The 23,036-nt window shown below is 59.2% G+C and overlaps 1 protein-coding gene across 2 annotated transcripts; it reads right to left on the bottom strand.

The window, feature by feature from the left end:
* Positions 1–1,820: 1,820 nt before the first annotated feature.
* Positions 1,821–21,713, bottom strand: HYAL2 (hyaluronidase 2). 2 transcript variants are annotated; one of them, XM_039547072.1, is made up of 4 exons: positions 21,584–21,713; positions 12,377–13,350; positions 5,591–5,680; positions 1,821–5,007 (listed from the first exon to the last, which is right to left on the bottom strand). In XM_039547072.1, exons 2-4 carry the CDS (start codon positions 13,301–13,303, stop codon positions 4,606–4,608), a joined length of 1,419 nt encoding a protein of 472 aa, XP_039403006.1. In that variant the 5' UTR covers positions 13,304–13,350; positions 21,584–21,713; the 3' UTR covers positions 1,821–4,605. The 2 variants fall into 2 exon arrangements, with proteins under 2 accessions (XP_039403006.1, XP_039403005.1); XM_039547071.1 differs by lacking the exon at positions 21,584–21,713 and adding an exon at positions 15,041–15,286.
* Between the last annotated feature and the right edge of the window lie 1,323 nt (positions 21,714–23,036).

The following is a 23,036-nucleotide window of genomic DNA, read 5'->3' on the forward strand; positions in this document are numbered from 1 at the left end:
GGGGGAAGAGGAGAAGAGTGATTCAGACTCTTGGCTCACAGGGGGAAGTGGAGAGCAAAGGCTCAGGTCTAACCCCTGCATCGCCCCTTGCCCAGGAGAGCAAATTCAGGGCCAAGAAAAGCACTAGCGAGCTGTGAAGCCTCCCAGAGCAGGTCATAACCCAGCATCTCCTCCGGAGCCTGCATTCTACGGGCCATTGCAAATGAATTGGGTTTTACAGCTGGTCAAAGGAGATAGCTGGGGCCAGCTGGAACGGTTCCCCATACAGCCCCCTGTAGGTTTTCCCCATGCAGCTCTGCCAATGCACTGAAGTCCTGTCCCACAGCCCCTGCTAGCCCAGCCCGGGGCTCCCCACCCCCCTACAGCTCTGCTGGTGCCCCTCAGCCTGGCCTCTTGGTGCCCTGCCTATCCCAGCCACAGGCCTGTTCTGAACAGACAGCTAAATGGTTCCACACTGTACAGTAGTTTTGGGGAGCAGATGCATCTCTGCTTGGCTGCAACCAGTGGCTCTGGTTTCCCTGGGGTAGCCAGCGAAGAGGCTGCTCAGAGGCTCCAGCTGGCAGTACCCATTGTGTGATGAATGGGGAGGGGGCTCCAGCCTGCCCATAGCAGGCACTGTCTCCACATCACACAAACCACCTCATTGGTCACCTCAGCTGGGTGGCCACAGACTGGGTGGGTCATTGAAACAGCACCTGTGGGCCCCCCAGGGCAGGGTGCATGGTGCTTGCCCTGCTCCCATCTATGCTGCACCCACTCCGGGTATGTGCCCCTCTCTGGCGTTAACCCCTCGCACCATGCATTGTAGGACAAGGGGCCTGCCCCTTGGGCCAGCACAGGCTCCCGTCACAGCCAAAACTGGGGGACTTGTGAAGACCCTCCGGTGCAGGCGCTGGAGAAGCCGGTGGAAGTCAGGCCCTGACAGACAGCAGCTGCCTCCTCCTTGCAGCCAGGGCAGGGTGCTAGCCCTGCTCCAGGCCCTGGGGAGGTTTCCCCACGCTGGCCTGGGCTGTGTTTGCTTTGGCTGCCCAAGCTCAGCTCCTGCCAAAGCGGGCAGCAGGAGGCGTAGGGGTGGGCAGTGCAGTGGCGGTGCCAGCAGGGAACAGTGCGAGGGGCAAGGTTGGGGCACAGACACATGCCTGGGCAGCGGGGACGCCAGCATTGCCAAGGGGAACTGGGCTGGGAAACCTCGAGGAGGGAGAGCACATGGGCTGCTGGGCCTAGCACATGGACACCCAGCAAAAGGAGCCCGTGGCCTTCCCCATCCCCTTCCCCACTCCTTCCAGCCCCCCCATCCCCTCCTTAAGCCCCCCCCCCCCAAACTGGCTGCACAAACCCCTCCTTCCCCTTCCCCACTGAACACTTGCCTCAACCCCCATATAACCCCTTTCCCTCACTCTGTCCCATGGTGCTTTGGGGCATGTTGCCTGGCGGGGGTGGGAGTCAGGATGGAGCCCTCTGTCCCCTCCTCTCTCCCATCCCCCTTGTCTTCCTTCCCCTTCCTCCCCTCCTCTGTCCTGGAACAAGGGGGGCCATTCTTGCAAACTGCACTGGAAGGCCAGCAGCCGCATGCAAGTCAAGCCCGGCCTCCTCTTTGAAATTATTAGTAGGTAACGAGAGAACGTGCCCGCCACTCAGCCGCCCTCTCCCTACTGACCCCAGCTCCATCCCGTCCAGCCACGTGCCCAAGCCTGGCAAGCTGCCGGGTCCCTTCCCCATGAGGCCACCGCGCCTGCAGCTCCAGGACTTTTTCTAACAGGACTACCAAAAAGCCCTGTTGGGCTGTTGCCCCCTGAAAACACACCCCAAAGCATCACGGGACACATATGCCCTGCAAAAAAACACAAAAACCTAAGACATCAGGGCTGACCCTGGCAGAGAGGCACCAACAATGTGATACTGCAGCTATCTTGCCTGTGCACCTGCTAGCTGGCACATACTAAGCAGGGTTGTGGGGTGGTCACCCACCCAAGTCTTGGCTAGCCCAAGTCCCAGCTGGTACAGGAAGCAGGGTGGGGTACTCTGAGCTGGTGCTGTGTTGCAGGGAGTATAAGTGGGTGCAGGGCTGGTTCTAGAGTCTCATTACTGGATCTACTTTGGGGCCCTGGATGTCACTGAAAAATAAACATTGGTACATTGGCAGATGTGTGTTAGACCACCGGGAGATCTTGGATTTTAAGCATTTACCAAAGTAAAAGTTAGCACCTGACTATTGCTCTGTGATGTCTGTTATAGAAAAGATGAAGACTGGCATGTTCTGGCTTTTCTGACAATAATTTGGGGGCCCTAGGAACTTGCTGGGGGGGAGGCAAATGCCCCCATATCCTTCCAGTAGCACCAGGCCTGAGTAAGGGGCTCAGTAGGGGGCATGCTCCCCTCAGTCACTGCTGACCCCCATGGGAAGCTCAGGATGCTGTGTTTCAGGGAGCAGAGGGGGTTACTCAGTAGGGGGCGCTCTCCCATCAATCAATGCCAATCCCCGCATGCTGCTGTATTTCAGGCCAGCTGCTAAAGCAAGGCCCCTCCCCTAGTGCTAGTCCCAACCCAGGGTGATCATGCCTGGGGCAGTGGTGGTATGGGGGGTGGATAGCACCAACACGTGCACTATTTAAGGAGAACACAAAGACGAGTGGGCAAAGACAGCCCCCCCTCCCTCCTGGCTTCACACCATACTGAGCGGCATGAGCCCACGGGGAAGGGAAACATCCCAGAGCAACAGGCACCCCCTGGAGCCAAGCTTCCAACACTCAGAGCTGGGGGCTGGCAGCAAGGGGGGAGCTATGTAGCTCAGTGCAGCACCCTGCAATGCATGAGCAGGGCCAGCTGTCAGAGATGGATCTCACCTCCTGTAATTAATCCTGAGCCCCCAGCCACATGGCTTCCAGAGAAACCCCCCAGAGAGGGTCAGTCACCCACTGGGGTTTCAGCAGCCCCAGCTTTCCTCCTCGCTGCTGGCCTTGAATGAGCATGCAGCATTCCCGTACGCAACACAAACACCCCTGCGTATCTCCCCAACGCCTGCAGAACCCACGCTGCTAGCACGCAGGGCCACCAATAGTTTTATGGACAGCTGTTGGCATGAGGGGGCTCTGGCCACTCCTGGAGGTCAGGCAAAGGGGCAGGTGTCCCATGAGGTACCAGCCTCTGTACATGGAACAAGTCACAGGCTGAACGATAAATGACCTAGCTGGGGGCTGGGCTAGGGAGACATGGGGCTGCCTGCTGGCCCCCCGTGGCCTGGAGCTGCAGGCATGACTCATGCCAGCTCCCAGCCTTAATGCCCCCTCCACAAGCTAGCCTTCCCCACAGCTTTCTTCTGCTGCCACCCCAGGGGCAAAGGGAAGCCACGGCCCAGCCTTGCCCAGCCAGGGAGAGTGCACACCCTACAGGAGCAGGAGACCTCACGGGCAGATGTCTCCATGCTGTGTGCCAGGGGCTAACAGAGGGCAGCTCAGTGAGCTGGGGAGGGAGGGAGGGGTGCTTGGTACCATGCATGCTGGCTGTTGAGTCACACACTAGGGGCCAGGAGAAACAGGGAATTGGCAGCATGGGGGGGGGGAAAGCAGTATGGTCCAAACTTGACTCAGATATAGTTGCCTCCCTAGCCCAGGTACTGTGCCAGCCAAGAGGGGCCCAACTAAAAGCCCCCAGAACGCCTGCCCCAACCTCCCCTGCAGCAGGGGTGGGGAAAATGGGACTGTCCCCTGCTCTCAGGGCAAGGGGGAGCCGCGCCATAAGCCAACAGCAGCCGCCTGCTCTCTCATTCTGCCTTTAATGGTGAGGTAAAGCACTTTGGTTTCTCGGTGACAGAGGCAGGGCGCTGGCTCCCAGGAGGCCCCCGGCCCAGGCCCCACCTCACTCAGGCACTGAAAGGCAGATCCTCCCCCAGCCCGTAAACTCAGCCCCAGGGGGGTTTCCAGACACATACAGTAGTATGTCACATCAGGCCTTGCCTCCCAGACACTCCTCCGCTCATTGCATAGCCACCCCCCTCCTTACACCAGAAGAAGGGCCCTGCCATCCCCTTGCTCCTCCACCAACCCCAAAGCCTAGAGTAGAGCTAGGAGGCACCCCACACCCCCTGTGCAGCTTGGCTCACGCCAAGAGGCCCCTGTCCCTCTGCTGAACTGGGGAGGGGGATGAGCACCCCCCCAGCACCATGGGGCCAGGCTCCACATTGGGGCACACCCAGCAGCAGGGAAGGAGGGGCTACCTGGCCCTGGGGGATGAAGCCAGTCCTGGGCACAGCCCTTGTATTTCCACACCAGGGCAGATCTCCCCTCACTCCCAGCTGCAGGCTGCCCCCTACCCCTGCATCACTGCCCAAGAACACCCTCCACCCCACAGCTGCAGGCACTCTGCTGGCCAACAGGGAGCGCTGGAGGGGTCTCTTGCCCCCTCAGCCATGGCAGAGGGCCACCTCCAAGAGATCCACTACATCGGTACTAAATGAAATACAAAAGGCTCCTGGGTTCTAAGTCTGTCTGCCCCACGGAGGGGCACGCCAGGCTCTGGCTACAAGTGCCATCTATTGCACCCATGCCCCTGCCATGCTAAGCACCAGGAGACTGCCTACTGCCATGAGGACCCCAGTAAGGGGCCAAGCTAGTCCAAGTGGGCCAGGAGCCCCAGCGCCAGGAGTCCCAGAATGGCACAAGTCGGGCAGGCTCCACTGTTGTGTGTGCTCAGCTGCCGCTCGCACGCGTCCCCACGCCAGCCCTGGTAACACTGGCACCGGAAGTGGGTCCGTAGGTAGGCGGTGTCGGCGGCAGACAGCTCCCCCTCCACCCGCAGCATTGGCTGCTGCCCGTCTGCCTCACCCCGGCGCCGGATCTGGAAGCTGAGCGGGTTGAGGTGGAGGAAGACGTTGGCGGTGCTGTCCCGGCGCAGGCAGCGCCCCCAGCCCTGGCACAGTGCCTGGCTGCAGCGCTGAGCTGCCGTGGTGACGTTGATGATGTAGTGACCCAGCTCTTCCTCCAGGTAGGCCTTGATGGTCCGGCAGGTGCTCTGGGAAGGGAACGAGGGGTGAGTGAGAGCCAGAGGGCAGCTGTGGACCAACTGCCATGGCAGGCCCTGCTAGGAACCCAGGAGCAGTTCAAGCCCACCAGGGCATACCAATAGCACTGCCAGGTTCTAGCACTGTTCCTTCACATGCCTTCAGATCCCCAGGGGCTAGCAGCACTAGTGCTGCATGCAGGGGGTGGTTCCCTATGCCCAGGCCAAGCCAGGAGGCAGAAATGCCAAGCAGGCCAGGATCAGCAGGGCCCCAAGGAGACTGGCAGCTTCCCCTGCCCCACTGACTGCACTGGGTCAGGCACCATGGGATGCTCAGACCTTGCGGGCACAGACCAGAGCGTCCAGCAAGGCCACAACACGTGCTGTGTGCAGCCCCGGTTCATTCACAGGACAAGCTGCGGTAGGCAGATGCCAGCAGGGCACCAGGCCCAATCCTGTTTCAGTCTTTGACTCCACAGGAGGCAGGAGCAGGCCTGTGGAGAGGCGCTCCCCATGCTCGATACCAGAGCTCAGATGGCAGGCAGATGCTTCCCTGCTGCGAGCAGAGGGGGAGCTGTCCTCCCCCGGTACCTACCTGGCTCTTGGTGTAGTCTGCATCACCCCAGAAGATGGCACCAGCTGCCCCCAGGGCAGCACTCTCACCAATGGTGGAGACCAGGTCCATCTGCCAGGAAGGAATCCAGACAGGGCCAATGGTTAGGGTGGAAACTTGCAGCAGGAGGTAGGCAGGTGCAGCACCCCAAACCAACCTGCAAACTCTAATCTATTACTCCCACCTGGATACTCCAGGGGCAGGAGGATCAGGATCACGTGAGAGGGCAGTGCTGTAGCAGTCAACCCCTGGGGGAGGGGGTGCAGGGGTGTCCCCACATGCGCTCACACTCTAGTTGGCTGCGTCAGAGACGTGAACTCTCTGCTAGTCTCTGAGCAGAGCTAGGCCTGGCCAGGACTGGGACAGGAGGCCTCCCAGGTGGTGCTCGTGCCCTGCTGTAGTGTTAGAGGCAGGTGCTTTTGGGCATGCTAACTTGCCACCTGAGGCCATTAAAGATCCAGTGTCTTTTTCCTGCTACCCTCCCCACACCCAATTCTGCTGCCCAAATCCCAGCTCCCTACACTGCACCTCCCTGATTGCTCTCCCATCTCTTCTCCAGTCCAGCTGCCTGGGGAATTCTTCATTATGTGCCCCACACTGTTGCTGGGTGCTCTTAGAACAGCTGCTGTGCTCCACCCCAGAGGGGGCTGCCTTTCTGGCACCAGGGAGAGCAGTCCCAGCCTCCCCCTTACAGTCCATGAAGCAGCTGGGGGTGAAAGGTTGCCAGTTACCTAAGATATGAGATATCCCAGGGCTGCACCCAGCCTAGTGGCACGCACTTTGTGACGGGGTGGGGGTGGAGCCCCACCCCATGCTCCTCACATTCCTGCCCCTCCCTTCCTTGCCCCAGGCCAGCATGCATGTTCCTGGGCTGGGCCTAGCCACCAGGGCTGCTGAGACAGCAGGTGGCCTGATGGAACAAGCACTGAAAGTCAGGCAGGAGGGAGCCGCCAGCAGCTAGTGAGCTGTGCGGAGAGTGCCAGAGGTGGGAGGCAGGGCCTGCGTGCAGCTCAGCTCCTGCCTAGGATGGGGGCGGGCAGCTGCAGGATTAACTTGTCTAGCAAGAGGGACTGGCGGAGCTACTGAGAACCAGGCTCTGAGTAGCCTCCCCACACATGGCCTTGCCCACATTCCTGGCTGCTGCAGGCCCCTGAGATCCCAGGCCTGGGCTCCCTGCACACAGCCCTGACAATGCCCCTCAATCCTGACCCACAGCAGCCCCCTGCTATCCTAGTCTCATAAAGGGGTTGTAGCCTATTAAAGTCCCTTCACGTCACATTAATCCAAATGGAGCCAGCTCTTCAGCACTGAGAGGTTAGTGCATGGGGTTCTCAACAAAAATTTTGGTGGCTTCGGAGTGTGATCACCAACACTTGCTAGTGCCAGACTGACACTTTTTCCTAAAATACTTAACTTTAGGAAAAAAAAATATCCATGTGTATGTGTTTTTTTGGTACAGACAATAAAAATAGTGCTGTGAAAAGTGATATTTGTATGTTGGTTACTATCACTTTTCACAGCACACTTGGTAGCTAGCTGGGAGGCTGTGATAGGTCTGCTGGGAAAAAAGTGATACCTGCGTGTTTGTTAATATCACTATTCTCAGCAAGCCCCAGGACAAATTAAGTCCTAGATGGGGGGGGGGGGGTCAGAGGAGGAGGTAGTGGGGGCCTGGGGCCATGGATGCAGGGCCAGGGGAGACAGCAGAGGCCCAAAGCAAATGGGGGAAGGGGGTGGTGAGCCTGCATGGCTGGAGCCGGGGTTCAGTGCCCATGGCTGCGTGGTCAGAGCCAGGGGCTGTGCAGCTGAAGCTGGGGGTCAGAGCCTGCTGCCGCACAGCAGGGGCTAGAGGTCAGCACCAAGGGTTGGCTCTGCAGCTGGAACCCGGGACCAGAGCCAAAAGCTGGGGCCACATGGCCAGAGCCGAGGGTTGGCACATGCAGTCCTGCCACTGGAACCTGCTGCCCAACCACCCCAGGGCTGAAGTCTGAGCCCTACCACCCCCCATCAAGGTGGGCTGAGAACTCACCTTGCTCCTGCAGCATTGTACCCCACCTGTCTCCAGAGGCAGTGCAGGGTACCGCATCCAGGCAGAGCCGCCCAGAGGATTCAGGGCCCCCTCGCCGCCAAATTGCTGCCGAAGACCCAGCACTTCGGCGGCGGGTCCCGGAGCAGAAGGACCCCCACACTGCCGAGACACAAACCTCCACAAACTCCCCATGACTTGTTCACAAACAACCAGTGAGAGGCTATCACAGCCTCCTCCCTGCTAGCAATCCCATCTGTGTCATCAATCATAATCAATCATCCTCTTCAATCCTCACTCTCACATTTGAAGACATCAATCAGGTTTCCTCCCCCTCCCCTTTCCTTGAAGACTTCCATTGTTTTTTCATTTAAGTTTTTGTCAATTTTTTTTTCCCTTTTTTTTTTTTTTTTTTTGCTCTTTTTCTGAACTCTCCAATGCTCTTCTCTTTCTGAAGTGGGGGCTCCATCCTGGGACCTACAGGTGCAGATGATGCTCCATCCAGGATGAGCAGGACTCATACCTCCTCCCTTAGATGACTTCTCAACAACATCCCAAAATGTGAGTTGGGGAAGGGGAAGGGGGCCTCAACACCACCAGGGGACAGCAGCACCACCTCACCCCAGCAGCAGCCAGCCCCAGCCCCCAGCCAGTTTTTTTTCTTAGCCCAGTTTTTATTTTTTGTTTTTTTGTAGTGCATTGTTAGTTGCTTTACTTTAGTTCATTAAGTTTTCTCTCTTGATTTCATCAATTTGTTTGTCAAAGGTCCTTTCAAAATTTGTCTCAAGGTCCTCCAAAGGGCCAAGGTCCCCTCCCCCCCCCAGCATTTATATATTTCAACTCCCCCCCTCCTTATACACCCAAGTCAAACACTAAATCACCACCCAAGTCACCCAAGTCCTGCCTGAAATGACCCAGCGCACATCTGCAGGACCTCACTAGATGCACATTCCCAGCTAACTATGAAATACCATCTTTCAGCCAGTTGTGCATCCACTTTACCATAATGCCATCTAGACCCCATTTCCCTTGTTTCTGCTGCATGCCAGTGCTATGCCTGGCTGCCTGCTAGCAGCCAGTGCTATGCCACAGCATCCAGTGTCTCAATGCACTCATAATCACTCCTCCTCTTGCCCTCATGAGGACTCCATGGAAACTGACTGGATGGGAAGAGAGAAGGGGAATATGAGGGAGAGGGAGAGGAGAGGAATTATTCAGAATAGAGAAAGAAAGAGAACCCAGGCCAGTCGGCTCTTCTAGCCCCCTGACTCCCCAGCCCAGCCTCTAGCCCCTAGACCAGCCCATAGATCCCAGAGTCAGTTCCCCCACCCCAGTCCTGTAAACATCCTCTCCTCCCTCCCTCCATGTGCATCTTCCCTCCCACTGCATATGAGCTGTCCTCCAGAGGAGCTGCACTCCAGCAACAATGTAAGCAAGAAGCAGCCACAGCCCACCACCCCGCCACCCCGCCCCCCACCCCCCCCCCCCGGACCCCTTCCCCCCAGAGGGCTCCTCCTGTGCCACCAGAGTTGCACAGTGAGAGCAGACAACAGGGCAACACATAGGCATAGGTGCACAAAAGGAGCAGAGAACAACAAACACCAAGGTGGGGGGGGGGGGGAATCTGCCCAGCTGGGGTCACTCATCTCCACCCCCTCAAAATGCCCAGAAGGCTGGGGTGGAAAGGCCCCACTCCCATGCAGCTAGGAGCCACCCAGCTGGGCAGGACAGCATGGGGTCCCCCCCAAGAACCTCTGACTCCCAGCCTGCCCCAGAGAGATGGCTTTGCAGCCCCAGCCATGCTAGCAGTTGGCTGTGTGCAGGGCCCCCTGGACTTCTACTCAGTCACTGACAGGGGGCGCTGTGCCCAGCAGGGGCGGCTCTAGGATTTCTGCTGCCCCAAGCACAGCGGTACGCCACGGGGGGCGCTCTAGCAGTCGCCGGTCCCACGGCTCCGGTGGACCTCCCGCAGGCGTGCCTGCAGATGCTCCACCGGAGCCGTGGGACCAGCGGCCCCTCCGCAGGCACGTCTGCGGGAGGTCTACCGGAGCCGCCTCCCGCCCTCCTGCTGGGATGCCGCACCAAGCGCGCGCTTGGGCGCGCTGGGGTCTGGAGCCGGCCCTGGTGCCCAGCAGAGCTGGCATGCTGGGCACTATAGATGGGCTAATGGGCGCAGCCATGGGGGTCCCTGTGGTGCTTTGGGCCTCAGTGGCACTTTCACCTCCATCTCAGCAGCCAAACATCCCGCAGAGCCTCTGTGCTGAGAGATGTCCCACAGGGCTTGGCTCAGCTTCCTCCCCCTGTGCCTGCAGGGTGGGAGCACAGAGTGGAGCTGGGCTCAGACCTGAGCCCATTCACATGGGCTCTCTATTACAAGGGGGCCCTTTATACTAAACAGCTGGGAGACCCCACGTCCCCCATGCTACATCGATTCTGTTGCCTCCTACCCCTGCACCATTGCTGCCAGGGAGCTGGGTGCCTGCCTTGCCCACCCACCACCTGCTAGCACCTGAGACTCCTCCATGCTCTGCTGGAGGAGCCCACCCAGGGCATAGCCTTGCCCCATCAGCAGGGAGTTTGATGGAGCTGCTCTCCTGGCCCACGGAGCCTATGCGCAATTCCCATATCGGGCTGGCAACATGAGTTGCCCAGATCTAACACTCCCCCCCGTCACCCCACCAGCATGACTTGAAGCCCCACCCAGGACAATGGGGCACCCTCCTGTGGCAGATACTGGCCTCTGCCTGCCCGCTCACAGCTCGAACACACCCCTGCCCCACAGGCAGAGACTACAATGGCTTCTTACCCGAGAACGGCTTAATGTATCTGCAGGCCCTGCCACTAAGTGCCAGGCACGCATGGGCCAGAACAATGGTACCAGCACCACCCTCCCACTCCTGCCTTTTCTCCCCCCACCACAGACACCTCCCTGCCCATCATGCTGCCCCCACAGGCCCTTGTGGGGGACAGTCACACCCCAGGGCACCAGGAAACAGACTTCCCAATGGAGATCCTTGGCACCGCAGAGGGCATCCTGTGGCAGCATGGCCCTTCTACACTGGGCAGGGGGGGTTGGCTAATGGGGACATAGTACAGGATGTGATCATTCCAGACTCTGCACCCCACCACAGCTCCATATGGCTCCCCCAACATGGGACCTTTCCCCATGCTGCACCTGGGGTCCAGAGAGCTCAGGCACCAGATTTTCAGCTGAGCTCTTGAGAAAATCTGGCTCTAGGTGATTTGCCCCTGCTCAGGCAGGAGGGCCAGGAATGGAACCCAGAAGTCCCGGCTCTTGAGGCCATGCTCTTCTTCCAGCTGCCTCCTGAAGCTGGGCTCTGTGGGACAGGATCCAGAAAGGGGAAGTCATGGCTGTCAATGTGCGGTTAGCCTGCACAGCAGCAGGGCCACAGCTCCCATTTCAACAGCTGCACTCCCCCCACCAGGAGGGGCATGGTACGGTCAGGAACTCATCCTCAGCCATGGCAACGCTGGACAGGACCAGGGAGCTGGAATGCAATCTCACAGACCCACCTGGCTAGCACAGGAAGATTCCCCCCACCCCCTATCCACTGCCCATCCTTCTCTCCTCCACCCCAGCCTGCCAGGAAGGCCACAGAGCTGCCCTGTCTCAGCTCCCTTGGCTACCACAATGCAAGAGCCCTATGTCCAGGCAGCACACGCAACAAGGCCGCTGGCAAGTCAGCTCAGATGCAGAGGGGCAAGCGGGACTGGGACCCTGCTCTACCCCATAAAGCACCACCAGCCCATGACAATGCAGGAAGGGCGCAGCTGGGGTTGAATTTGAGGAGCTGGTGTTTAAAGCCTTGGATGGTGGGAAGAATCAGTTCCTCCTGCCATCCCTGGTGGAGATCACATGGGGCCTGGAAAAGACTGTGCAAAGTCTGTCCCCTTGGTATGTTCTGGTGCCTTTGCTGTAATATGCTGGGAGGATGTGTGATCACACTGCCCCCTAGTGGTGAGACCACCCACTACCCTCTACGAGAACCAAAGAGCTAGAGGCCCAGGAAGAAGCAGGGTTCTAGTCAGAGTCAGTGAAAGTAAGCCGGTACGCCCCAGTACAGCATACCAGCAAGAGCTGGTACGCCATACTGGACTGGCTTCCCCAGACAGCAATTAAAGGGCCTGGGGCTCCCAGCAGTGGCTGGAGCCCCAGGCCCTTTAAATGGCCACCAGAGCACCGCTGCTGGAGCCCTGGGGTAGCGGCAGCAGGGCTCTGGGGGTTATTTAAAGGGCTGGGACTCCCGCTGCCTCTACTGCCCTGGGCCCTTTAAATAGCCACCAGAGCCCCACCGCTGCTCCAGCAGCTATTTAAAGGGCCCAGAGTGCTAGAAGCAGGGGACCCCCGGGCCCTTTAAATAGCCCCTGGAGCCCTGCTGCCGAAGCCCTGGGGTAGCAGCGGCAGCCGGGGGCTCCGGCAGCAGTTTAAAGGGCCCGGGGTGGTAGCAGCAGCCGAGCCCTGGGCCCTTTAAACTGCTGCCAGAGCCCCCAGCTGCTGCTGCTATCCCAATGGGGGAGGAGGAGGGCACTTACCAGTATAGGGCAGGCTGGGGCTGGCTCTGACCCCCCACCCCATCCCCACCCCTTCTGGGGTGGAGAGCTGGCCCCAACCCAGCCCAGCCCCATACCGGTAAGTCCCTATTTCTACTTTCACCCCTGGTTCTAGCCCCAACATCCCTGGCAGAAATAGGTCTATCCCTGGGGTTCGGGCACCGCCTTACCCTGCTCAGGACGTCCAGCTTACGGCTGTAGGTGGGCCTGGTGTAGACGAAGACTGGCAGCGAGTAGCCATCATGGTGCTGGTGGGAGATCCGCAAGGCCTCCATGACCCGCGAGCGCACGAACTTGCGGCCGTTCACAGAGGAGGCCAGGACCTGGTCTAGGTAGATGGAGGGGTAGAGGGCTGTGCTCTCCTTCCAGAGCCAGGACAGCCGGTCATTGCGTGTCTCCTCCACGTCAGGGCAGCGGCCCGTGTAGCTGTCTGGATTCTTGCTGTAGTCATGGTTGTAGCAGTCCGGGAAGAGGTAGTAACCCCACAGCTGCTTGGGCCGGTAGCTCTTGGCATGCTGCAGGGTGTGAAGCATGAATCTCCGGGCTGAGCTCTCAAACTCATACTGGGCCTCCTTGTTCACCATGTCCTCCTGCCAGTTGGGGTGCTGCGACAGCACCAGCTGGCGGGAGTTCTTGCGGTAGATGTCTTTGTTCTGCCAGTTGCGGATCCAGATGGGCCGCCATTCCTCCCAGTCGATGACAGCCAGCCCTTCCTTGGCCTCTGAGCGGATGTACTTCCGGATGCCCTCCTGGAGGCGGTCCAGGTGCTCCCGTAGGCTGCTGTTCTGGGGGACACCCCCATTCACAGCCACCTGCTGCTCATCATAGTAGGGGTAGAGGCCCAGGCGCTCCTTGTAGAAGATGGTGAGGTTCTGGTCTACAAAGCCCTCATTGGGCGAGGCCTGCAGGTCAAAGAGGCTGAAGTCCAGCTGGACCTTGAAGCGGGGCCTGCAGTCCTGGGTGGGTGCATTCCAGGCCACAATGAAGGGCTTCCGAGTGAAAAGGGGGGCAAAGGCTGGCTTCTCATCCTGCCCACGGCCGCCAGTGACAGCAAGGACCAGGAGCCATGGCACTGCCAGCACAGAGCCTCCACGCATTCTCTCTCACTGGGCTGCTCGGTCACAGGACAGCTTCAGGTCACAGCCTGCAGGGGAACAAGACTGTAAGAGGGTAGAGCAAAAGGCACTCCCCCACCCCGCTAGCAGTAGAGCTTTGCAAGCTTCTCCCAGTTCTGCCAATGCCCCCCTACTATCTCAACCCCACAAACTCAGCTTTGCCAATGTCCCTCCAATCCATTGAGGTACTCAAATGGTCTGCCACTGGCCCCCATGTGAGCACCTCACAAATGTCAGTGCATCTCTGCTCTGAACTGGGGAGAATACTTTTCCACTTTGCTGAAGGGAAACTGAGGCACAAAGCTCAAGTGACTGACCTGAGGCCATACAGGACGACTGCAGTGGAGCTGGGAACTGAACTGAGATCTCCTGCATTACAGACTAGCATCTCAGACCTCAGACCAGCCTTCCTGCCCTGCTCTGCCAAGGCACTTCGGTCCTGATCTGCCACAACCCACCTGAGCCCAGTACGACTTGATGGGCAGCAGAGACTCGTCCTTAGGAGAGGGAGCTTCCAACCACAAAATCCTCCAGCACCAGCACAGGTAGAGGGCTAGGAGCAGTCCCAAACCCAGGTCTGTCAGCACAGTAGGCTGAGCAGCCTCCCCAACCCCAGCAAAGGGCCGGCTCCAGAGCTCAGCTCCAACAGTACAATTCCAGCATAGCTTTCTTGACAGCCCCACCAGCAAGAGCCAGGCCCCATCATACAGCAGGCACATAACCTCCCTGGAAGGAAGCTTGCAATGTAGGGCCTGGTTCCGATCTCTCCCACACGTGGCGCCGACTATTCGGGTCGAGTCACTCCGGATTGAGGCTGGCGGTAAACCGGAAGGATCGGGCCCCACGCCGGAGGTTGAAGCCCTAAAACATCCCAGGAATGTGCGGGCCTTCGCTTATCAGCGCAGTCGGTGGGTCGAACACGTTTTGTTCCAGACCGATCCCTCCCTCTCCCCTGGCTGCGCCCTCGTGCGACCCCCAGACCCCCACCTCAGCTCCGCCGGGGTGTGCCAGCGAGGCCACCTTTTGTTCGGCAGCTCCGCGCACGGAGCAACAGGCTTCGCGCGAGCTGCGGGGCACTGCGAACTTTTTTCCATTGCAATAGTCTGCGAGGCCAAGCGATCGACAAGAAGCAAGAGCCAGAGATCAAATAGCAAAGGGGGCGGGGGAGGGAAAAATGTGGGTGTCAGCAGAGCAAGGGCTCGCACAAAGCCGCCCCAAGGAGCGGTGCTGCAGCGAGAACAGCTCCGCTCTCAGCCCGGCCGGCAGCTAGCGGCACAAATCACAGCACGGCGCAGAGCCGGTAGAGGGAACTCGTGCAGCGGCGCGTCCGGGACAGAGCCGGGACTCCCCAGAGTTACCAGCTCCCCCGGCGTGGGGGTGGGGCGCAGGCTGCCCGTCGCCCCCCCCGCCAGACCCCCAGCCAAGCCGCACACCGGGATCCAGACCGCAAGCTGCTGGAGCGGGGCGGCGGGGCAGGGCAAGACGCGGAACAGGGGACGTTTCCCGGCCACCCAGGGCTCTGCTCCAGAGCGGGACGCTCGCCGGGCCGCAGGGGGGGTCGGCAGCTCCCGCGCTGGAACCGGGGCCGGTGGGAGCGCCCCACGCCCCCCAGCGCCGCTGCCTCCCGCCCCGCTCCCGGCAACTGGGAAAGTTCCGTGCCCGCCCAGTCCCGGCCGGGCGGGCCCCAGCAGCCCCCCTGCGCTCCGGGCGCGCACTCACCTGGGGCTCAGCTCCCCATCGCCCCCGGCCGGCCCCCAGCAAGCCGCTCTGTACGGGCCACGAGCCCAGCACCGCCCCCTCGCTGCTGTCGGCCTCGGCAGCCCCTTTAAAAGCCCAGCGGCTGGAGCGACCCAACGCGAGCCGGAGGGGAAGGGAGATCCCCGAGGAGCCCCCAGGCTCCAGGGAGGCACTGGCTCAGCGCTCGGCCGACCGGCCGGAAGCGGGAGGCAAGTCCTGTGGCCCCTGGTTCGCTCTGCGCCGTTTGTAACGCTCCGTGGCAACGGGGACTGCTATTTGTATGTGCCCTAGTCCTCACCCCCCTCCCCAGCCGCCAGGAGCCACTTGGTACAGCCCAGCTGTCTTGGCATGCCCGGCGCCGCTTGCTACTGAACTACAGGGGGCGGCGCGCGCCGGGGCAGGGCGGGGCTGGGGGAGCGGCCGGGCCAACTGAGCCCGCCCAGGGCGGCAGTAAGGGGAGCGGCGAACTGCTGCAGCGCCGGCCTCTGCCCGCAGGGGGGCGCTGTGGGGAGGGTCACTGGCTGTGTGGGAGCTCCCAGCTACTCCAGCCCCAGCCTCTCCCAGCAGGGGGCGCTGTGGGGAGTGGGGCAGAGAGTGCTGGCTGCGGGGGTCCTGGTTACTCCAGCCCCAGCCTCTCCCAGCAGGGGGTGCTGTGGGGAGCGGGGCAGAGGGTGCTGGCTGTGTATGTGTGGGTCCCGGCTGCCCCAGCCCCGGAGTCCCCTGCAATTCCAGTATTCGGAGCCCATTTTCTCCGGGAGCTGCAGACAATGGGGCAGGCATGCCTGCTGCCTTGCCCTCGCCCAGCACGAGTTGGTATAAGGATTGACTTGGGAGCACTGGCTCTCTGATCAAGTCACAAAGCAGTTGTTATGTCAACGGCTGGGAATCCCTTGGAACGTTTGTTTCGTTATGGACTCTACATAAACATCTGCTGGGGGAACAATGTCAGCCCCAGTGAATGGCCATTGTCTCGGGAGGGCCATTTTCCTTCCCAGGAATGCGCCCGCCAGTCTGCTGGGTTCAATGGCTCCCCCAGAGCCCTGGCAACTGGCAGCCGGGGCAGGGCTTGGCATGCCAAATGGCTGGCACGTTCCAGCCAGACGGCATTCTGGAACCCCTCCAAAGTGCCACTAGAGCTCAATCAAAACCAGCTCTTCAGAGCCAGAAGGCCAAGCGGCTGGATCTTCTCCCATCACGAGGTTATTTGCATGTTGTTGTGATACCAGAAGCTGACAGCACTCAGGGGTTCAATGGGGCTTGTCTGAGTTTGGTGGCTGGCCAGCTTGGGAACCTGCAGACACAGGATGCTGAGTGATGAGCCCTGGTTGAGTTCAGCTGCAGTTGAGGGTTTTCCTCATCTCTGGAAATCAGGCTTCTGTCTAACTACATAACAGAGCCACTGCTTTCCCCATACCACCTGGCCAGCGGGCCTCAACCCTGTCCCAGAAGGGCCTTGAGACCCCATGGTGTCCCAGGCCTCTCTGCTCAGAGTGCCACCACCAGGGGCAGAAATGGTGCTTGTCAGCTCAGGATGTCTCCAAGGCTTTACGCTTTGCTTGAACCCTCCTCTCTGGGAGCCCTGGGCCGTGACAAGGAACATGGGGGTTAAAGAGACAGTGCTGCACAAATGGATTCCTTATTGATTAAAGCCTCCAAAAAGTGCCTTCAGTCACCTACGGTACTGGGATGGCTCTGGGGATGGAATCTCTCACCTCTAGGTCCCTAGTTCCATAACCCAGCCAGGGCAAAGGAGACCAAAGAGCCTTCCCTTGGGGTGGCTGATCAGTGGCCTGTTGGCCATGAATTAGATGGGGAGGGATGTCCCAGTCCATTTCCAAATGGGCCAATATCTACGTGACACCCACTGCCACCAAACCTGCTGGCACTCCCAGCAGCGAGACCAAGAGCTGAGTCAGCCACAGGGTCCCTCTGCAGTAGGGAAACAGCCCACAGGCTGACCTCGGTTGCCCACTGCAGATCTCTCTTGATCCATCCAGGATTGCTGCTGCAAATGGGGATAATAGGACGAGATCATTGGGGACACCGTTACAGGGCGCACGACCAGGCCCCAGTTCTCAAATGGTTTGGGCCCATCTACAGTAGCACTTCCCTCAATGGTGAGAGTGGGTCCAATGGAACGTATTGATTGCTTTTGTTGGCCTCCAGTGGACTCCCCTGGTTGGTCTCTGCGGGGTGGGGCTGAGGCATGTGGGTGATATGGAGGCTGTTTGCCCTGCCACTGCCCATGCTGTATCTTGGCTGCAACCAACCAGAGGCCTTTGAGCTCCAGGGCTGTCACCATGGCCCCAGTCTCACCCCCTTCCCCCCCAATCCAATGCAGTTTTATGTTTGCACTGCCAGCTGACCTGGGCACCTCCCCTTCCTTCCTCTGCTGGGCTCGCAGGGCTTGCTTCTAGCTGGGCCCTGCTTTTCCAGCCACATGTGAGCCACATACAAGCCACTGTGGGTGTAAAGTAATTAAGGGCTTGTCTACATGGGGAGTTTGACCACATACACTTAGTCCAGAAGTGCCTGCTTCTGGTTTAGCTTAGCTCCCTTTGGTTGTCCACATGTAGGCTTACAGTGGTTTAAATTCACTCCCTTAGCTTCTACTGGCAGAACTTCCTGGATGCATGAATCTGAACAAGCAAACAGGATGAGGCCAACTAGTGACAGCTGGGGTAAGAACACCCCCCCACACACACACACACACAGGGTAAGGAGCCACTCCCACCCCATCATTACTCGCCGGTTACACAAATGGAGGGACAAACAACAGGGCATCACATTAGGGCTGTTCTTAATGAGCAGCCACCCCATTCTTTACCGCTTCTGCTGGGAGAGGTGGGCCCGGTAACTGGGGGCTTCCCCCACACCCAGCGCTCCTGCCCCTCCCCTCAGTGCCCCCTGCTGGGAGAGGCTGGGGCTGGAGTAGCTGGTTGCTCCCCCTCTAAATCCCCCCACAGCCAGCGCTCCTGCCCCCTCCTCACAGTGCCCCCTGCTGGGAGAGGCTGGGACTGGAGTGGCTGGGAGCTCCCCCACAGCCAGCGCTCCTGCCCCCTCCTCACAGTGCCCCCTGCTGGGAGAGGCTGGGACTGGAGTAGCTGGTAGCTCCCCTCATAAATCCCCCCACAGGCACCGCTCCTGCCCCCCCTCCCCACAGCACCCCCTGCTGGGAGAGGCTGGGGCTGGAGTAGCTAGCAGCTTCCCCATAAATCCCCCCACACTCAGCGCTCCTGCCCCCCCTCCCCACAGCACCCCCTGCTGGGAGAGGCTGGACTGGAATAGCTGGGAGCTCCCCCCACAGCCAGTGCTCCTGCCCCACTCCTTACAGCAGGTGCTAGAATCATCAGGGCAAAGTGGTACCAGCAATGCCCTCTGAGCAGCAGTGGGTGGGTTCTGGCAGTGCACGCCCACCGTGTGAGGCCCAAGGCCAGGGAATAACAACACGGAGGAGAGCTACTGGATTAGCTGGAGCCTTTGTCCCAGCTGAGATGGATCTCCACCGGCAGAGGAAATGAAGGGCTGCTGATCTGTAATCCGATCACAGCCCCTCACACCCCTGCGCTGGGGAGGGGCAAGGGGGTGAGGCCCAAAGGCTCCCTGGAGAGCTGGACTCTGCAGTTCGGGGTGGAGGGGGTGAGCTCCCAGCAGGAGGAGGGGGAAGGGAAAGGCACCGGGCTAGGCTGAGGAAGGGGGCCAGGCCAGCCAAACAATGGGGGCTCCCAGAGGAGCTGACTGTGGAGCTTGGGGCTTTGTTCCATACAAAAGGCTCAGGAGGCAGCAGTGGGGCAGCTCCCAGCAAGGAGACTAGCCAGCCCACGTTCTGGGAGCTGGGGGCTCTGTCAGCCCAACCCCAAGCCATGAGCACAGGCAGCCAGTTCAGGGTGGATACACACCACCAGCCATGCCAACCACGCCTGCACTTCCCCTCCCCCCCGCCCTGAGCTACCTGCCCCGAGCTACCTGCCCCAGTTCCCACACTCCGCCCAATAAAGACTCCAATTCACTCACCCACCCCCATTACAGACCCCAATTCCCACACTCCGCCCAATCAAGACTCCAATTCACTCACCCACCCCATTACAGACCCCAATTCCCCTGCCCAACCCCATTACAAACCCCAATTCCCCATCCACCACCCCAGCCCACCCCCATTACAGACTCCAATTCCCCCTTTCCACTAACCCGGCCACCCCATTACAGACCCCAATTCCCTCCACCCCATGTTGCACCAGGTCTCTACAGGGGCCAAGGCTGACTGTCACTAGGGGATGCCGTTCTGCCTTGGGGGCTGCCCTCTGGGTGTAACACTGCGCAATGGCTGCAGCATAGGATTATCGTTCCATGCCTCCTTGCTGGGAACAAAGCAAAGCAACCCAAGCTGGGGCTGACGGAGGAGATAATACACGCAGCCAATCTAGGATGACCAGACTGCAAGTGTGAAAAATTGGGACGGGGGAAGGGGTAATAGGAGCCTATATAAAAACAAGACCCAAAAATCGGGACTGTCCCTATAAAATCGGGACATCTGGTCACCCAAAGCCCATCCGGCTTCTTGGCAGGCCAGGAAATCCATGTGCCTGGGATGGAGGAACAGCCAGGAAGAAACACAGGGAGCCAGGTGTGTTCCAGCCTGGAAGCATGAGACACTCACCGACAGTCCAGAGGGAGAGGCAGGGGCTGGCATGGCTAGGAGCTTCCACCACCAGCCAACACTCCTGCCACCTCCCCACAGTGCCCCCTGATGGGACAGGAGTGGCTGGGAACTGCTCTGTGTCTAGCACTCTCACTTTTCTGGACAGTGCCTCCTCTGTTTTAGTCCTGGAAACACTGTAAATAAGCCACTTCTCCCCAATACAGAGAACTGAGATAGCAAGTCCCTGGTGAGTACTCTGGTCTGGATACAGAACCAGAGCACCCCCACACACACACTTTCCACACACACACAAACCAGAGACCCAGAGCCCTGTATCCTTCCAGTTACCGAGTCTCATGTTATCACACTAACAATATAGATCACAAAGCCCTTTGCAAAGGTGGGGGTCATTATCACCATTGCACAGATGGGGAAACTGAGGCACTAAGAGTTAACTAAAGACACATTGCAAGTGAGTGACAGAGCCAGGTCCTGAACCCAGCTCCCCAGCGCCACGTCCTACCCACAGGGTCATGCTGTCACACGCAGCTCTAGTGCATTGCTGCTGTAGCATCTCAGCTCCAGCTGATCTCTGCTGCACATCATGCAGTCCTCAGCCCCACCAGGGCAAGGTTCTGTCTTCAGAACATCTCGCTTGCCTGCCCTAATGGTGTCCGAACCTGCTGCGCTGTTGGTCAAACTGCCCTCTCATTGACCATCAGGGCTGGTTGTTCCAAGCACTGGCACATGGGCAGCCAAAGGGTGTCCCCACTAGATGGCTAGTCACTGGCTTGTGTGACATGAGTTTGTGGGGTGTCAGTCCCATGGGCCCGTCACAATGCCAACAGGCCACCTGCTTTTAGTCGCTGCAGATAGGCTGAGGACTGACTGGGCCACGGAGCCAACCTCCCTGCTCACCCCAGAGGCTGAGGCAGAGAGCGGTGTGTGAGATGCCTGGCACTGCTTCTGCCCATGCTGGGCATACACTGGCAAACAGTTACCATGAAACTCCCTGAGCCCTTGGCTCAGATTCACCCTCAGCAGTGTAAGGGCCTAGCAAGGACTATTCTATATAGGGAAGGTTTCTGCCATACACCTAATATGAAGGAGGCAGGGCACTGAGCAGGTGTCCATGCCCAGCTAGATGAGCATAATGGACATTGCAGGTCACTGGATGTTCTACTCCCCTCTGGGACAGCTGGCAGGGGTGGTTCTAGCACAAGACACTGAACACTCACAAGGCACTCACACTCCGGTTAGTGCATTAAGTCTTGTCTCCTACCCCTAGCCTGGCATTGGGGTAGGATCAGATCCTTTGCTAGCCTCCTGCGGCCCCTCTATAGGTTAACACTGGATGTGTCCTTAGCACCACCCATTGGAGGGTGTCATAGCACTTTGTGGACATTAATTTACCCACAGAACCACTCTGGGAGCCCAGTCAGTATCATTGGCCCCATTTTATAGATGGGGAAACTGAGGCACAGAGTGAGGAAGCAACTTGACACAATCATGAAGCAGGCCAGCAGCACAGCTGGGCCTAGAACCCAGCTCTTCCAAGGCCTAGCCCAGTGCACCAGCCACTAGGTAACACTATCAGAATGGGCATGTGATGGACCTCAGGAGTCCTGACACACATTGCCCCCCATTCTCACTGTTAGATCCCCCGCCCCCCACTTCCCTTCCAGAACTGGGAATAGGACCCAGGAGTCCTGATTTCCACCCCCTACTCCCCTTCCAGAGCTGGGAAGAGAACTGAGGTATCCCAACTCCTTGCTCTTATCACTCCCTTCCTGACCTCATTTCTATTGCTAGGTCCATCCCAGCCCATTATTCTCTCCAGGTAAAGCAGGTCCCTTCACCTTCCCCAAGTATAAAAAATGACTCACCTGCCTGGCTTGGCTTTCTGTGGCTCCGGGTGGCAGCAGCAGTGTTGGCTCAGGGAAGGGTGTGGTAGGGAGATCAGTCCACACTGGGGGAAACCCCTCACGGATGGCTGCACCCAGCGAAGGAAGGGAGAAAGAAATGAACGAAGGAGCCGGCAAGGAGGAGAGTTTTGACCCCCACAGGGGATCTCCGAACAGTCCAAAGTGTCCGGATTGGACAGAGACACTTCCTGGGCTGTGCCGTCCCAGGGCTAAGATTCCAGGGCCTGTGGGGCTGGACAGTGGCTCTCTCTCTCCCAGTGTCTCTCTCTCCTCAGCTCTCCTATGCTCGGTCCCCCTCTCCAGAGGTGCACACTCTCACTCTCTGCAGCCCAGGGAGCTGTGCGCTCCCCAGTTCTCACCCGCCCCCGTGGAGTTGCCCTATGTGCCTTAGCCAGTGCACACCCTCTTGTCCCCCTAGACTCCCCCTTAGCTTGGAAGGTCTTTCTCCCGGAACCGAGCCTCATTTCCTGCTGGCAAATGGAAAGGGAAGCTGTGCAGTCCCTGCTCAGCAACCACAAGGCCTCCGCAAGCTCAGAGGTGGGAGGGAGGGTGGCTCAGAGGTCAGCGAGTGCTCAGGGGATCTCCCCTGCATTTGCCTCCACTTGCAACCCATAGTGAATGCTGCTGACTGTTCCATGATGCACCAGTCCAGCTTCCCCCACCCCTGCCGATGGGGCAAGATCGGGGCTTAGCATGGGCCATCCTGTTCCTGCTCTTCTGAGGTCGCCACCTGCTCCACCCCAAAAGAAAATACTGTAACAAGAGTCACCCGAAAGCTCTCCGGACTCTTGGCTCCAACGTGCACCTCTCCCAACCTGTAGGTAGCACTGCAGAACAGCCGGGACTGACATAGTGCCCCTCAGCTGTGCTCTGTGAGTGTGTCCGGTACCACCACAATGTGTCAGAAGGTTCTACTCCCCTTGAATGGTTCTTCCTCTGCTTCTGGGTCTGCCTGACTCCAGCAGGACTGGAGAGCACTGTCTACGGGCAAAGGGACCGGAGCCTGCACTGTTAGAGGATGTCAGAGAGGCTATAGCCCCCATTGCCCCCTAAGCTGAACTGCACATGGGTGCAGGGCCAATACAGGAGCCACATTCTGGGGCTGGTGCAGAGGTCCCTGGCCGGTTGTTTATGGAGCACTGGCGGGTGTGCCATGGAGATCTGGCAGGGCACAATGGCACAGGTGCCCCGTCTTCTTTACGGGTGCTAAACCCCATAAAAGACATTAGAAATGCACAAAGACTTTCCCACAGAAGCACATGCCAGAGCTGCCCCAGAGATGTTCTGGCAGTCACCAGGGAAGGGGGGGGTGGGTAGATGTCCCCATGACACTCTCCTGGGCCCAGACTGAGGCTGTAAAGAGACTTTGCAGGACCCTAGGATTTGTTGTGAGTTGGTGTCAGGGGGGTTGATC

Source organism: Mauremys reevesii, linkage group 7, assembly GCF_016161935.1.
Source record: "Mauremys reevesii isolate NIE-2019 linkage group 7, ASM1616193v1, whole genome shotgun sequence".
Taxonomy (NCBI): Eukaryota; Metazoa; Chordata; order Testudines; family Geoemydidae; genus Mauremys; species Mauremys reevesii.